The following is a 16,529-nucleotide window of genomic DNA, read 5'->3' as shown; positions in this document are numbered from 1 at the left end:
ATATACATGTATTACACACTACACACATTGTTTTATTAGCTTGTTGTTTGTTTATCTGGTAACAGAAATGTTATCTTTTATCTATAATCAGTGTCGTCTCTACATCAGGCGCAGGTAGGATTGTGCGCCATCAGATTGTCAATAAAATTGCTATTATTTATACAGAAATAATATATAAATAATGTGTTTTTAAGTTATGTTACCAAAACCATTTTTGTAATATTTGGCTCTCCACGCATGTAGAAAAAAGAGGCTGCCCTCCTTAGTGCCTGTTGAAAAATCCAGCATGTATAAAGTCACACTGAGCCGTCGGGCAAACATACTTCCTGACACGTCGCCAAACACAATATTGACGCGACAAAGTTCGGTTCAACTCAACCTGTGTGTTTGTTGTGTGTCTGTGTTGGTGTATGATGGGTTGTCTGGTGTGTGTCAGTTTGTGTAAGGAGTGTGTGTTTGTTTGGTGTGTGTCTGTTTGTGTATGGGGGTGTGTGCCTGTGTTGGGGTTTTGTGTGTGTTTGTTTGGCATGGGTGTGTGTTGGGCTTTGGGTGTGTGATGGTTTGGTGTGTGTCTGTGTATGGGTGTGTGTTTTTTGTGTTTGTGTTTGTGTATGGGCTGTGTTTGGTGTGTTTTTGTGTATGGTAGGTGGTGGTTTGTTGTGTGTCTGTGTTTGTGTATGGGTGTGTGTTTTTTTTTGGTGTGTGTCTGTTTGTGTATGGGGGTGTGTGCCTGTGTTGGGGTTTTGTGTGTGTTTGTTTAGTGTGTGTCTGTGTGTGTGTATGTGTTGTATGTGATTGTGTTGGGCTTTGGCTGTGTGTTTGTTTTGTTTGTGTCTGTGTTTGTGTATGGGGGTGTGTTTGGTGTGTGTCTGTTTGGAGGTTTGGGGGTTTTTGTTTGGTGTATGTCTGTGTATGAGGTGTTGGTTGGTGTGTGTCTGTTTGTGTATGAGTGTGTGTTTGTTTGGTGTGTGTCTGTATTGGGGTTTTGGTGTGTGTTTGTTTGGTGTGTGTCTGTGTTGGGGTTTTGATGTGTGTTTGTTTGGTGTGTGTCTGTGCTGGGGTTTTGGTGTGTGTTGGTTTGGAGTGTGTCTGTGCTGGTGTGTGTTGGTTTGGTGTGTGTCTGTGCTGGGGTTTTGGTGTGTGTTGGTTTGGTGTGTGTCTGTGCTGGTGTGTGTTGGTTTGGTGTGTGTCTGTGCTGGGGTTTTGGTGTGTGTTGGTTTGGTGTGTGTCTGTGCTGGGGTTTTGGTGTCTGTTTGTTTAGTGTGTGTCTGTGTTGGGGTGTGTATTTGTTTGTGTGGGTTCCTGTACTTCTGTGTTTGTTTGCGTGTCTTCTTTCTTATGTGTGCGTCGCAATACATGTGTTTATGTGTGTGTGTTCTACACAATTCTATAAAAGAAAATGTCTTCATGGGAAGTTTATGTTTGTGTGGTTACTTTCCTTTGGTCGTGTTTTTAGCTCGTTCGTTAGCATTAGCTTAGCCGTGTTTTGTGCTAACAAATGTGTCATCAATGTGCGCCGGTCGTTGTCAAGCTTGTTAGGAAATAAAACAAAGTTCAGTTCGTGGAACAGGTAGAGGAGGTTGTGTTTTAAAGATGTTCATACATTCCAGAGCAGAACAGGTTGAACAGGATGTGATGTCACAAAAAAAGAACAGGCAGCTGAGATTCTGCGTCTTTGCCAAGTCAGATTCCAGATCTTAAACCTGCCGTGACACCTGGTCAGGTGCCAGTCGGGGCGTCCAGGTGAGGCTCGTGCGAAGACTGAGGTGCTGGACCTGAAGGAACATGCTGGACGTCCAGAGAAGTCACATGATCAGGCAGGTGTGTCGACGCATTCTTCGCTTTATAATAAAAACTCTTTGTTTTCTCAGAAACGTTGTCGTGTTAATACAGAACCTGAACAACATGTCATTGAAGTATTACTTTTTTTTTAAGTTTCCTGAAGAAAATTTAATTTAAAAATAAAAAAAACTTTCTTTGCTTAGCGCCATCGACCATCTTTGATTGACAGTTTAAATGTATGAGTTTTTTGTCAAATCCTTGTCAAGAATATTTGTTTGAATATGTATTTGTTCTGGTTTAGTTTAAGTATAGTAAGAAAGTATAAATATACGTGTAGCCAATAATAAAAACTGTACTACTTTTATGATCCACCTCTAACACTTCCTCTTGTACTAATACTACTACTATTTCTACTAATACCACCACCACAACTACTAATACTTACTACTTTAATTTGTACTACTACTAATTTAAATTAAACTAGTACTATACTATATGTACTACTTCTATTTGTACTACTTAAACTGTGACTTTTATTCATAATACTAATACTACTACTATAAGTACTACTACAGTACATGTGTAATTATACTCACAAATATGTGTAGCCAATACTGTACTACACTGGTCTGTGAAAGGCACTTTACAAATAAATCTTAATTAGTTATTTATTTACTGTTACTTGTTGTTTCAACTACTTCCTCTTCCTGCTCACGATGCTGTGACCGTTGTTTCTGAAGCAGTTCTTTCTTGTGTTTTTATATTACAGCTTTACTGTATAATCACTACTTCTGCTACTTCTACCACTAGTACTTTTATTATGACCTAATCCTGTATGTCTACTACCTCTTTCTAGTACTACTCAGACTAATGCTTGTTGCTTTTTCTATTCCTTCTAATTACTACTACTAGTGCTACTTCTACGACTACTACTGCTAAAAGTATTACAATTCCTGTTTGTTTGTATTTCTACAAATACAACTACTTGTTTTATTTTTACTACCACATTTAATACAAATGGCACTAGTACTACTAGTACTACTATGAATACTACTACTGTTACTTCTATTTATACTACTACTACTATGAATACTACTACTGTAACTTCTATTTATACTACAAATAGTACTACTACTTCTACTACTACTTATATTTGTACTTTAAACCACCACCCCTACTACTACTACCGTTAGTTCTATTTTTTTTTTCTACTACTACAAATACATGTTACACTACTACTTCTACTACTACTACTGTTATTTCTATTTTTTTAGTTCTACTACTACAAATACATGTTACACTACTACTACTACTACTATTATTATAAATATTACTACTGTGACTTCTATTTGTGCTACTACTACTAAAACTACTACTACTATTTCCACTAAAAGGCACCACCAACCCCCACTACTACTACTGCTTATATTTTTATTAGTCCTACAACTACAACAAATGCATGTTACAGAACTACTACTACTAGTGTGACTTATTGTCATGCTACTACTGTCATTTTTTTTCCATCACTACTACAAGTACTACTACTACCATTTATTATTTTTCTTAATACCGCCACGTCCACTACTAAAGCTTCTTCTTTTAGTACTATTACTTCTACATTAATTTGTATTCCTACTTCTTAAACAAGTTGTACTAGTCATACATTTATCTACAACTACCACCAGCACCTCTGCTACTACTACTGTTTATTTTCTACTTCAGTTTTCTCACTACTACGCGTACGATAACTAATATTACTAACATACTTTTACTTCTATATCTACCACCACGACCACCTCTGTTACGATCCTTCCCAGAAGTCGAGTACGACTCAGAGTTTTCTAACAATAAACACGTGACTCAATCTTTAGCTCTTTTTTTTATTTTTTATTTTTTATCGCTTCAATCTGCAGAATCCGGTTTGAGCAGAAGATTGGCCGACTGACAACATGTACTTTTTAAAAAGTTCATGAATAAAAAAAACATTTAATTAAAATTAAAATAAACCTTTGTTAGCTTAGCGAGTTGTTGCGCAACTGACCATCTTTGATTGACAGTTTAAATCGCAGGTGTCAAACTGGTCCAGAAAAGGGCCGAGCCGGTACAGGTTTTGGATCCAACCAGTCAAGCACATTATAGTTGAACCAATCAGGCGTCTGAAGACAGTAATCAACTGATTAACAGTCAAGTGTTGCTTGTTTAAGCCGACGCCTGATTCGTTAACTCACGTGTGCTTGACCGGTTGGAACAAAAACCTGCACCGTCTCGGCACTTTTCTGGACCAGTTTGACACCCCTGTAAGTTTGTTGTCAAATCCTTTTTAGTTCAGCACCAACAATATTTGGGGTTTTTCGCTTCAATCTGCAGAATCCGGTTTGACCAGATGATGGGCTGATGGACCCCCCGACGTACAACGAGGCCAGACTCCACCCTGTACTTTCAGGCAGACCAGCCGTTTCTCCTCCTCCCTCCTACGACGCCTCCCTCTCGTCTCCTCCGACTCCACCTCCCACCTATGGGGAGGCAGGTAATCCATCCTCCCCCCTCTTCATCCCCTCATCTTTAGGAAACACTCTTGTGTTCTTCTCTTCTAGTGACTCAAGACCCGTTCCCCATCCTGACGCCTCCTCGTGGTCCGCCCGCCGAGACCCGGCCCCGCTCTCACAACGTCACCGTTCACCCCACCACTCACGGTACGACGTCACGACTCCTTTGCTGTGTCTCAAATCGCATACTTGCGTACTCAAAGTTAGTATCTTTAGTGCGTAAGTGCGTCTCAATTCTTAGTATGCGAAATTGAGTGCATCATACACACTAAATTGTCACTAAAATGCCCTCAAAACTGAGGATCGATGGACACTTTCTACACTTAACGACTCCATCTTAGTGACGTTGTAAACGGAAGTTACGTCATATATATATATATGTATATATATATGTATATATATATACATATATATATATATATACATGTATACTAACAGGTGCATTTTCCGCAGCAGTAGAAGGATAAACACGTCTTTGGTGCTGATACCAGCTTAAATATCTCGCGAATATTTTGTTTCTCATATTTTTTCTTTGTTTCTTCTTTCAAACTTGCAAAACGTGCTGCCAGCAGGTGTCGCTAGTGTTCCTACAGCTGGTTGAAACCATCATTAAATAGTAGTAGAAGAAGAAGCTGTCGCGTCATTTCCTGTTAGTGTGTAGCAGCAGAGTTTGATTTGAGACATACTATCTGTGGAGAATTTGTTACTAGTTAGTACGTACACTAAACTGATGATACTAACTTCTAGTATACTAAGAGAAGTATGCGATTTGAGACATACTATCTGTGGAGAATTTGTTACTAGTTAGTACGTACACTATCCTGATGCATACTAACTTCTAGTATGCTAAGAGAAGTATGCGATTTGAGACATACTATCTGTTGAGAATTTGCGTACTAGTTAGTACGTACAATATCCTAAAGCATACTTACTTCTAGTACACTAAGAGAAGTATGCGATTTGAGACATACTATCTGTGGAGAATTTGCGTACTAGTTAGTACGTACACTATCCTGATGCATACTAACTTCTAGTATACTAAGAGAAGTATGTGATTTGAGACATACTATCTGTGGAGAATTAGTTACTAGTTAGTACGTACACTATCCTGATGATACTAACTTCTAGTATACTAGGAGAAGTATGCGATTTGAGACATACTATCTGTGGAGAATTTGCGTACTAGTTAGTACGTACACTATCCTGATGCATACTAACTTCTAGTATACTAAGAGAAGTATGCGATTTGAGACATACTATCTGTGGAGAATTTGCGTACTAGTTAGTACGCACACTATCCTGATGCATACTAACTTCTAGTATACTAAGAGAAGTATGTGATTTGAGACATACTATCTGTGGAGCATTAGTTACTAGTTAGTACGTACACTATCCTGATGCATACTAACTTCTAGTATACTAAGAGAAGTATGCGATTTCAGACATACTATCTGTGGAGGATTTGCGTACTAGTTAGAACGTACACTATCCTGATGCATACTAACTTCTAGTATACTAAGAGAAGTATGCGATTTGAGACACAGCAATACTGTCCGTGGAGAATTTGCGTACTAGTTCGTACGCACACTATCCTGATGCATACTAACTTCTAGTATACTAAGAGAAGTATGCGATTTGAGACACAGCACTGCTTTCATTTCCCCCTGTTTTTGTTTTATCATGACCTCCTGCTCCTCTCGCCAGTCGGGGTCCATCTACCTCAGGACCCCGGCCGGCCACAGGCGGTCACTTCTCAGCCTCGGTCCGGTGCCGGTGTCCAGGCGTCTCACCTGAGAGACGCACCTGCCGTCGTTCGCTGCCCTCACTGTCAGGAACGAGTCACGACCCGAGTCGCCTTCGTCCCGGGGAAGGCTGCCTGGTGCATGTGCCTCCTGCTGGTCCTCATGGGGTGAGACGCTTTTAAGAAATACACTTTCATGAAAATTAAAGTATTTTAGTTGGTTAATAGATATCGTCGAAATGCATTTTTGTTGAATATATTTGAATTATTTATAAATTCTATTTATTATTATCATAATTGTATTGGTTTGTTTTTAAATGATCAATATTATTGTTTTTAATTATTATCGTTATCATGTGCACGGTTAGACATAATATATGTGTATATGTACTGCTTAACAAACTTTTTTTTAAATTATTATCATTTCAACATAAACAGTATATTTATTTACACATTTCTTTATTTATTAATACTTCATCGTTGTTCATAAACAGTCATATAGTAAATATTTCCGTATTAAGTTGGGGAGCAGCACAAGAACAAATAAAAGTAGCAATTGGAACGAAAAAAGAAAATAACTACAGCTTTTGTTCAGTAGTGATGTGTTGATGAAGCTTCATGACACAGTGTCATGTTGTTTAGAGGTCAGTAGGTGGCGCCCTCAGTTTAAAAATGATGATTCATCAGAACAGTTGATTAAAACAACGGAAAATAGTGCAGATACCGCCATCTAGTGGACTCTGAAGATAATGACACTGTTTCATGAAGCTTCATCAACACATCATTACCATCTAGTGGACTCCGAAGATAATGACACTGTTTCATGAAGCTTCATCAACACATCACTACCATCTAGTGGACTCTGAAGATAATGACACTGTTTCATGAAGCTTCATCAACACATCATTACCATCTAGTGGACTCTGAAGATAATGACACTGTTTCATGAAGCTTCATCAACACATCACTACCATCTAGTGGACTCTGAAGATAGTGACACTGTTTCATGAAGCTTCATCAACACATCACTACCATCTAGTGGACTCTGAAGATAATGACACTGTTTCATGAAGCTTCATCAACACATCACTACCATCTAGTGGACTCTGAAGATAATGACACTGTTTCATGAAGCTTCATCAACACATCACTACCATCTAGTGGACTCTGAAGATAATGGCACTGTTTCATGAAGCTTCATCAACACATCACTACCATCTAGTTGACTCTGAAGATAGTGACACTGTTTCATGAAGCTTCATCAACACATCACTACCATCTAGTGGACTCTGAAGATAATGACACTGTTTCATGAAGCTTCATCAACACATCACTACCATCTAGTGGACTCTGAAGATAATGACACTGTTTCATGAAGCTTCATCAGACCATCACTAGTATTTTTTATTTTACCGTTGACTAAACCTTCAAAAATCCTCTGTCTCCAGGTTGTTTTGTGGCTTCTGCCTGATCCCCTTCATGGTCCGCGGGCTGCAGGACGCGCATCACTCGTGCCCGGAGTGTGGGAAGCTGATCCACATCTACACACGGTGATACCAGAAGACTTCACTGCTGGATTGGTGTAATGGATGGTGAACTTTGACCCCGAAATGTTGATATGATTACGTTTATTTTTCACTGAACAATAAAGTCGTTATTTGAATAAATGATGATGTAGAAAAACCTTTTTACGAGTGATGGTATCTGACATATTCTGAGTGAAAAGCTATGATGCAATCTTGAAAAAGCACAACAATAAATATATATATAAAAAAAAAGATTGTTCACTTCAATTAAAAAAAATAAAAAACTTAAAAACCAAAAAACACAAACTAAAACGTTTTTTTTTATTACAGCAACTTTTGATTGAATTAAGACGCCAGCATCCTACTCAAAATAAAACAGTTCCACAGATTGAAAGTTTTATGTTTTTTTATTGAAGCAAATGTATTTTTGATTCAATACATTTTTTGGTGTTAATTGGATTAAAAAAAAAAAATCAAGCAACATTAGCGTCGTGCTGTGCCTTGCCGTATCGTATCGTATCGTATCGTATCGTATCGTATCGTATCGTATCGTATCGTATCGTATCGTATCGTATCGTATCATATCGTGCCGTGCCGTATCTTGCCGTGCCTTGCCGCGCCGTGCCGCGCCTTGCCGTATCGTATCGTGCCTTGCCGTGCCGTATCGTATCGTATCGTATCGTATCGTATCGTATCGTATCGTATCGTATCGTATCGTATCGTATCGTATCGTATCGTATCGTATCGTATCGTATCGTATCGTATCGTACCATACCGTACCGTACCGCATTGTATCGTACAGTATGGTATTGTATCGTACCGTACCATTCAGACCGTTCCGTACCGTTCCGCACCGCATTGTATCGTACAGTATGGTATTGTATCGTACCGTACCATTCAGACCGTTCCGTACCGTTCCGCACCGCATTGTATCGTACAGTATGGTATCTTACCGTACCGTACCGTGCCGTGCCGTGCCGTGCCGTGCCGTGCCGTGCCGTGCCGTACCGTACCGTACCGTACCGTACCGTATCGTATCGTATCGTGCCGTGCCGTGCCGTACCGTATCGTACCGTACCGTACAGTATAGTATCGCACCGTACCGTACCGTACCGTACCGTACCGTACCGTACCGCATTGTATCGTACAGTATGGTATCATATCGTACCGTACCATACCGAACCGTACCGTCCCGTACCTTACCTTACCGTACCGTATCGTATCGTGCCGTGCCGTGCCGTACCGTATCGTACCGTACCGTACAGTATAGTATCGCACCGTACCGTACCGTACCGTACCGTACCGTACCGTACCGCATTGTATCGTACAGTATGGTATCATATCGTACCGTCCCGTACCGAACCGTACCGTCCCGTACCTTACCTTACCGTACCGTACCGTACCTTACCGTACCGTACCGTATCCGTTTTGTATTGTATTGTATTGTACCTTAGCGTACCATATAGTACCGTATCGTATAGTATCGTACCGTACGGTATCGTATCTTTATGTCAAAATACGTATACAGTATCTGTTGGATTTGGTCAAACCTTTTATGGTTTGGGACCAAAGAGATGTTTTGAGTGATCGATGGGATCGAGGGTGAGATCAAAGCCTCTCAGTGGCTCGTTGTTTGTTAGTTTTATTTTTGTTTATATTGGAGGGAAAAGCCACTGGAACACTGAGATATCCTGACCAGACAAATGTACTACGCCAGTCAAAGTGCAACGAGGTATTAGCTGAGACGTGCACATCAACTAATACCGCAGACGTGAGATAAGAGTTAATCAACGACAAATAGATAACAAACACAAGTACATGGTTATCATCGCGGCGCCGCTCCCTGTCCGGCTCGCACCTTCAGTCCAGTTCTAGACATGGAGGCTCTGCTGCTGCTGCTGCTGCTGCTGGGCGTCTTGAACGCTCGTCTGCCACTGACCACTGCGAGCACACCAGCAGACCTGCAAGAGGGAGTCCTGCGACTGAACCGGGGAACCTTCCACAGCGCCCTGAGCGAGCACGAGCAGCTGCTGGTGCTTTTCCGTGAGTGTCTCCTCCTCGTTCTCTGGGGGTCTTCGGGGGGTCCTCGTGGTGAGCCTCAGGTCTTCACGCCCTCTGTTCCCCCCGCAGACGCCGCCCGCTCTCTGGAGGACTTCAGGGTGCTTGAGGTGTTTGAAGGAGCCGTGGCCGAGCTGCAGGGGTCAAAGGTGACGCTGGCGATCGTCGACGCCTCGGAGGAGAAGGAGCTGGTGAAGGAGCTCGACGCCACACAGCCGCCCAACATCAGACTCTACGTCTCCGGCGACAAACACAACCCTGTGGCCTGCCCCGGTCAGTCCCGAGTACTCCTCCATATTCACGTTTATATATCAAATATATCGATGATAACACAGTGTAGTAAAGAGAGGTGCAGTACAGTGACTGCCTGGGCTGTGTTAGTTATTTTGTGTGTCATCTGATGTCATTATTTCATTGGCTGATGGACTGATAGCAGTGCCTTTAAGTAGAAATAGTAGTAGCAGCATGAATAGAAGTCACAGTAGTAATATTCATAATAACAGTAGTAGTAGTGGTGCTTTAAAGTACAAAAATGTATATATGTGTTTACAACACTGGCACTACAAGTATATATATTCTATATTCTATAGTATATTTGCGTGGGCTAGTCACAGTTTAAACTAGATTAGCAATAGTTGAGTTGATTTTTAAGAAGAAGTAATTCTACAAGTTACTAGTATAAGTATATTTTAATATTGTGAGTAATTCCACAAACCGAGGCGCTCTTGTTAATTGTATTAGCATCAGTAGCATTTAGCTCCCAAACGTCTCCGTGGATTTACAGGCTAAAATGTATTATGTATGAAAAGTAGTTAAAAACCATGATAATATGAAATGTTTAAGACCTTTTTGAATTATCAAGATGACACAGATAGTGAAAAAAAAGATTAAATAGAAAAAAGTCAAAATTAAATAATTTGAAAATGAGCTGAATATTTGCAAAAATAACATTTTCAATAGGAAAAATAAAAGAATATTGGATTCAAAAAGGGAAATAATTTGTGAGCTTCACGCTGCGCACAGTTGAGCAAACAAAACGCGGCTCCATCGGACGTGCGCTGCTATTTCTTTTTCTCACGAGAATCGCGAAAAAATGTGATCAATTTCCCATAAGGAATGAACGGGACGAGGTCACAAAATAGTGGCAAATCTACAACTCTTTTCAAAGCATCTCCTGCACTGGCATCACGTAGAAACACCATTCAAACTTTAAAATGTAGATAAAAGTCCAAATTATCAGCGTGGGATTTGACTCTTTTGCAGCTTTCATCGTTTTTTCGTGACAGCCCACTGCCTGGCGGGGAATTCTCTAGTTAAACTTAATTTCCACCAACTTTGAATGGATGAATTAATATTGTAACTATTTTTTTTATCGTTAATGATGCTGTTATTTTGCTTTCTTCAGTGGGAACAAAGTAACTACATAACTAGTGAATTAAAAATCTTAATCTCTTATAAACATTAACCTATTGTATTTTGATTTAATGAATCATATTTATGTTTTCCATATATTTTGGGGTTCTATATGATTAAGAATTGTGGTTTATTTTCTTTGTGTTAGTTTTTATATGTTTTTGTGTGCTGCTGAAGTTCCCCAGAGACCGGCGTCCATTCTGACCTGGCTGAGGAGGCGGGCGGGCTCACCTGCCGACCTCATCATCAACCAATCAGAGAGCTCCGATGAACTGCGAGTGATCGGTTTCTTTAAGGTACAACATTTTCATTATTGGGATTTGAAAGATTAAAGATGTCTATGAACATGTGTGTGTGTGTGTGTGTGTGTGTGCGTGTGTGGGGGTGTGTGTGTGTGTGTGTGTGTGTGTGTGTGTGTGTGTGTGTGTGTGTGTGTGTGTGAAGGACCTGAGCAGTGAGTCGGTCCAGGTGTTTTACTCGGCCGCCATCGACCTCCCGGACGTCCATTTTTCTCTGACTCAAAATGATGACATCACTAGTAACTACGGCGTCGCTCCCGATGTCGTCCTGTTGCTTCGACAGGTACACATTACCCTGAATCTAGTGTCATTATCTTCAGAGTCCACTAGATGGTAGTGATGTGTTGATGAAGCTTCATGAAACGGTGTCATTGTCTTCAGAGTCCACTAGATGGCGGTATCTGCACTATTTTCCGTAAAAAACCTTTTTAATCCAACTTTTCTTTGATAAATACTAACGTTTCTGTGCAGGCGAAGATGGTGCAGGCGCTCAAAATGGTTCCCGAGACTTCTAAGGAGGAGCTGATCGTGTTCATCAACGTGTACGAGATGGATCCGGTCACCGAGTACTCTGGAGAGGTAGACTCTCTTCTTTGTCCCATTAAAATAAATCCATCGACGACACACTCGCCTCATTAAGAACTGGTTTGATTCCTTTAATTGTTTATAATATTTTATGAACTTCGCAGACAGCGACGCGGATCCTGTCCTCGCCGGTGCTGAACCACGTCCTGCTGTTCGCCAACAAAAGTTCTGCAGAATTTGAGCAGCTTTCCTCGGCTTTCTCCAGCGCTGCGGAGGACTTCAGGATGGAGGTAATGAAAACAATAGATCCGTCGTGTTCACGTCATTATGATCTGACATTAAGTCACACACTTAATCGGAACCTGATTTTTTAAGACTGATATTCTTCTATGTTCCGGGGTGATGTGTGCCATCTGGATCCATGAGGTCTTTGAAGGATTACTATGGAAGTAGATCAGTGCCATCAGAATATTGAACGCTTGGATTTCAGATCTTGAAACGTTAAAACATACAAACAAACATGGTATTTTAACTTGAATTATTTATTTAATAATGTATGTATATGAAGGTTCAATTCAATTCAATTCAATCATTTGTAAATTTAAACAACAGTTTCAAGTGTTTGATATTTAAATTACAATAATTCCAAACATTTTCTCAAAGGGAATTCTTGTTATGATTTAAAGCCTTTTAAATTCAACATGAAAATATTGGTAACATTTCCACTAAATGATATTGAATTTAAAAGGCAATGAAAGCTACAACATTTGAAATAATACATTTAATTTTTAATTAGAATATCAAACTGTTAAATTAAAATGCATTTAATTTGAAAATAATCCGATTTTTTCTAAATTTAATCTGATAAAGAACCTTTCAATAAAGACATTTTTTAATTAAATGCATTAAAAAAAACAATAACATTTAAAATAATTCAAAGTTTCTGTATTTTAAACGTTAAACGACCATTCAATATTACGATGGCATTGGTATAATTTCCAAACATTACTTGCAGAGTCATTGAGTATTTTGTCATCATAATCACGCACTTGTTTGTGTTCTCGCAGATTTTATTCGTGCTGGTAAACGTGGACGAGCCCCGTAATGGCCGACTGATGGAGTACTTCGGCGTCAGGCCGTTCGAGGCGCCGCACGTCCGACTCGTTAACCTCACCGATCACGTGACCTTCCACCTTCCCACCGACGCCCCGGACGCAGCGACGATCAGGATCTTCTGCCGCTCGTACCTGGACGGCAAAGCCAAGGTAACGTTTATTCACCGTGTCGAGAGGCATCGAAACATCCCATCGTTTCGTTGGATCAGCCGAAGATGCAGAGCCTGCCGATACCTGACGGGTGGGAGCGGCAGCCGGTGAAGGAGCTGGTGGGGTCCACTCTGGAGGAAGTCGCCTTCAACCCCAACACGACTGTTCTGGTGCTTTTTTGTAAGTCAACGATACCTGTTGATAGAGAGGCTCTGTCCTCAGGAGAGTTTTCAACACTTGTGTGGAGCCATTTTATTGAGATACAATTGTTGGCATGAAGGAACAAGGACTTTTACACTAGAACTAGAGCTGTCATTTAAAATAAATAAATACAACAGCGGTATTATCTTGACATGAAAAAATCATAATAACAAATGCACAATCATTTTAACTTAATCCTAAACTGTATAATAAACAAAAGGTGGAACATCTACCATAATTAATTGACGCAATAGAGGAATGAACATATATGTATTTTAACAATATTTACTTTAATTTAAACAACAATACATAACAATGTTGTTTATTATGTATATACAAAAGTCAGTTATAATATTCTAACAATAATATTGTAGTATGTAAATAAAATATGGATTAAATAACTAACAAACATGTATATATTATTACCCTAAAAAATGTCACATACAGAATTATCCCACGTTTTTGTTGTTTTTACAAGATTCATATTATATATAGAAGATTACTTTTTATAACACAGTATGGAGCTTGTAATCCATTCGTTTGTGTCTTCTCGTTTATACTATTGTAACAGTTTATTTTGTGTCTAAACAAGAAGGATCTGTCTCGCCTGCAATTAATACAAAACTCTGCAGCGAGAATTCTGACCTGCTCTAGTAGAAGAACTCACATTTCTCCGATCCTTAAATCTCTTCACTTGCTGCCAGTTTCTTTCAGGATAAATTCAGGTTATGACTTTCAGATCTATTCATGGTCAGACCTTCCATCAGTGATCTGATCCAGACTTACACCCCAGCTCGGGCTCTGAGGTCTGTGGATCAGAATCTACTGATGGTTCCTGAACACGCTTCTGGACACGAGGAGAGTCCCTGGTCTGGAAAGATCTTTACAAATGACTATTACTTACTTACTTATTAATTTATACAAACAAAACGTGCATGAAATGAAAGTTTTTATAACACATTGATCCCCTTTTTATTGGCTGCATAAAACAAAACCCGCACAGTACCATTTCTCTCATCAACCCATTCAGTAACGGCGACCTGAACCGGTCCCATAATGCTTTGCCGCCCAGCCAACAAATCCAGGTTGTCGATCATTTTTGACACGACATCAACGCCATATAATTCAGAACAGTATTCAAACAACCAATCAGTCGTCATTAAATAAACTGTGTGCACTAAGGGGTCATGAGAGGTTTGTTGACACCGTAAGTAAGGTGGGTGATGGTGATTAGTGCCTCCCTCTAAGACCTTTGTTCGCCTCAAAGTTTATCTGTTCTTCAAATAAACGCCTTAAAACTTTTTGAAAAAAAACTGAAGCATGACAAGCATATTCTCAACTGCAGCTTGATACAATATATTTAACCATGCAGTACTCATTGCAAGTAGTATCCGAGACCAACAAAGGTGAACTGGACCATGGAGGGTGATTAGTGTATTTTAAATGGAAACATTTGCTACAGATCGTTTCATCTTAAGTCGTGGCAATTTCTTAAGCTAGTTTTAAGACGTGCTTTTTTAAACATCGCCCTTAGATACACTATAAATAGTTTACAAAATGTGCACCAAATACAGCCTCCGTACCTCACGTGGTTAACTGAATTCATGTTGGTAAAAACCTGGCAGTCCAAAGACTCTACAAAGGCTTGGAGCTCAAATTGTCGTGACAGTCAGGGACCTGTTAGGACAACAAACAGTTGAAGCTTCGGCTTTTCTAGACTCAAAGTTCAATGGATGTACCTTTTTTGCTTTAGATGTTCCATACAGCGGAGAGTCAAGGTCACTGTTCCCACTGTTGGAGGAGCTCGCAGTGGCCTTGAAGGACGAGGAGGACGTGGTCATCGCTCGCATCGATGCCTCCGCCAACGACATCAACATGTCCCTGCAGCAGTCGTACCCGTGGATCTGCCTCTTTCCTGCTCTCTACGCAGAGAGGGTAAGACGCCGAAGGTCGCGGTCCACCTGGTTTTACTAGGGCAATATATACAAGTGTTCATGGAGCATATGTTCAGCAGTTAAGAGTCAGAAAATGACCATGTATATAAGAAGGTTCAGAGTAGACTGTACTTTCTGAGGAGGCTTCGATCATTTAACATCCGCAAGAAGCTCCTCTGCATGTTCTACCAGTCTGTGGTGGCCAGTGTCATGTTCTATGCTGTGGTGTGTTGGGGTGGAAATGTGTCCAAGAGGAGTGTCAACAGGTTGGACAGGTTGATCAGGAGGGCTGGCTCTGTGGTTGGAATGAAGCTGGACTCACTGGTGACAGTTGCTGAGAGGAGATCATTGAACAAACTACTGTCCATCATGGATGATGACAGTCATCCTCTGAACACTGTCATCAGTGAGCAGAGAAGCAGAATGAGTGCACGAATGCTCCTACCCAGGTGCAAAACAAATAGACTCAGGGACTCATTCATCCCTCGGGCTATTAAATTGTACAATTCTGAGTTCGGGGGCAGGAGTGCAGTGAGAGTATCTGGATGTTCTGTTCCATGTTAGTCTTTGTATCCTTTGTCTTTGTTGTTTTTCTTTCCTTGACCTATGTTCTTTGTCTTTATCTTTAGACTTAGATTGTGTCATCTTGTTCTTCCTCTTTATGTTCTTCTTCTTATTTTATTTTTTATGTATTATTTTTTATTGTTTATGAAAAATTGCTGGCTATTGGTAAAAAACTATTTCCCGAAGGAGACCTCCTGAGGGATCAATAAAGTTTTACCTTACCTTACCTTACCTTAAAAAGCGTGAATTTTGTGCACAGGTGGTGGTTTACACTGGGAAGAGAGACGTGGAAGATCTGGTCGAGTTTGTCCATCGAGAGATGGTCGACGCCAAAGTCGACAGGCAGAAGGTGAGAGTCGGACAAAAGTGCAGAATCTTTGTTCCTCCATCGGGCGCCGACAGTTTGTCTCGCCGATTTCAGGAGGACGAGGAGAGGAGGAGGTACACGGAGGCCCTCAGGGCGGAAGAAACCAAACGAGCCAATGAAACCCGAGATGAACTTTAACGGTGCAAGGTTATGTTTTCGTGGCTCAATAAATTCTGGGGAGATGCTACAGAATTTAGTTGGTGGTTCGAGTTGAAACTAAAAGACACACACTCATCGGACACCCACACTGTAATACTTAATAAAACGATCAAAACACGGAGTCCGTCCCGTCGCTCCAACACAACGTC

The 16,529-nt window shown here is 40.4% G+C and overlaps 2 protein-coding genes across 3 annotated transcripts; both read left to right on the top strand.

Annotated features, from left to right (window-relative positions):
- Positions 1-1,689: 1,689 nt before the first annotated feature.
- On the top strand, positions 1,690-7,756 carry LOC148089908 (lipopolysaccharide-induced tumor necrosis factor-alpha factor homolog). Of its 2 annotated transcripts, none has more exons than XM_087810305.1 (5): positions 1,690-1,821; positions 4,150-4,309; positions 4,377-4,475; positions 6,033-6,237; positions 7,518-7,756. In XM_087810305.1, the coding sequence occupies exons 2-5, from the start codon at positions 4,177-4,179 to the stop codon at positions 7,621-7,623; spliced, it is 543 nt and encodes a 180-aa protein (XP_087666431.1). In that variant the 5' UTR covers positions 1,690-1,821; positions 4,150-4,176; the 3' UTR covers positions 7,624-7,756. The 2 variants fall into 2 exon arrangements, with proteins under 2 accessions (XP_087666431.1, XP_087666440.1); XM_087810314.1 differs by having other exon boundaries at positions 1,697-1,817.
- Positions 7,757-9,472: 1,716 nt separating this feature from the next.
- Positions 9,473-16,490, top strand: LOC148089907 (protein disulfide-isomerase). The gene is made up of 11 exons (XM_087788436.1): positions 9,473-9,638; positions 9,726-9,926; positions 11,244-11,362; positions 11,511-11,648; positions 11,837-11,944; positions 12,055-12,180; positions 12,958-13,155; positions 13,215-13,335; positions 15,110-15,291; positions 16,114-16,203; positions 16,276-16,490. The coding sequence occupies exons 1-11, from the start codon at positions 9,473-9,475 to the stop codon at positions 16,357-16,359; spliced, it is 1,533 nt and encodes a 510-aa protein (XP_087644562.1). The 3' UTR covers positions 16,360-16,490.
- The last annotated feature ends 39 nt before the right edge of the window (positions 16,491-16,529 follow it).

Source organism: Callionymus lyra, chromosome 1, assembly GCF_982586985.1.
Source record: "Callionymus lyra chromosome 1, fCalLyr1.hap1.1, whole genome shotgun sequence".
NCBI lineage: Eukaryota > Metazoa > Chordata > Actinopteri > Syngnathiformes > Callionymidae > Callionymus > Callionymus lyra.
The sequence above is the reverse complement of the archived record's forward strand: the minus strand, read 5'-3'. Positions and strand labels throughout refer to the sequence as shown.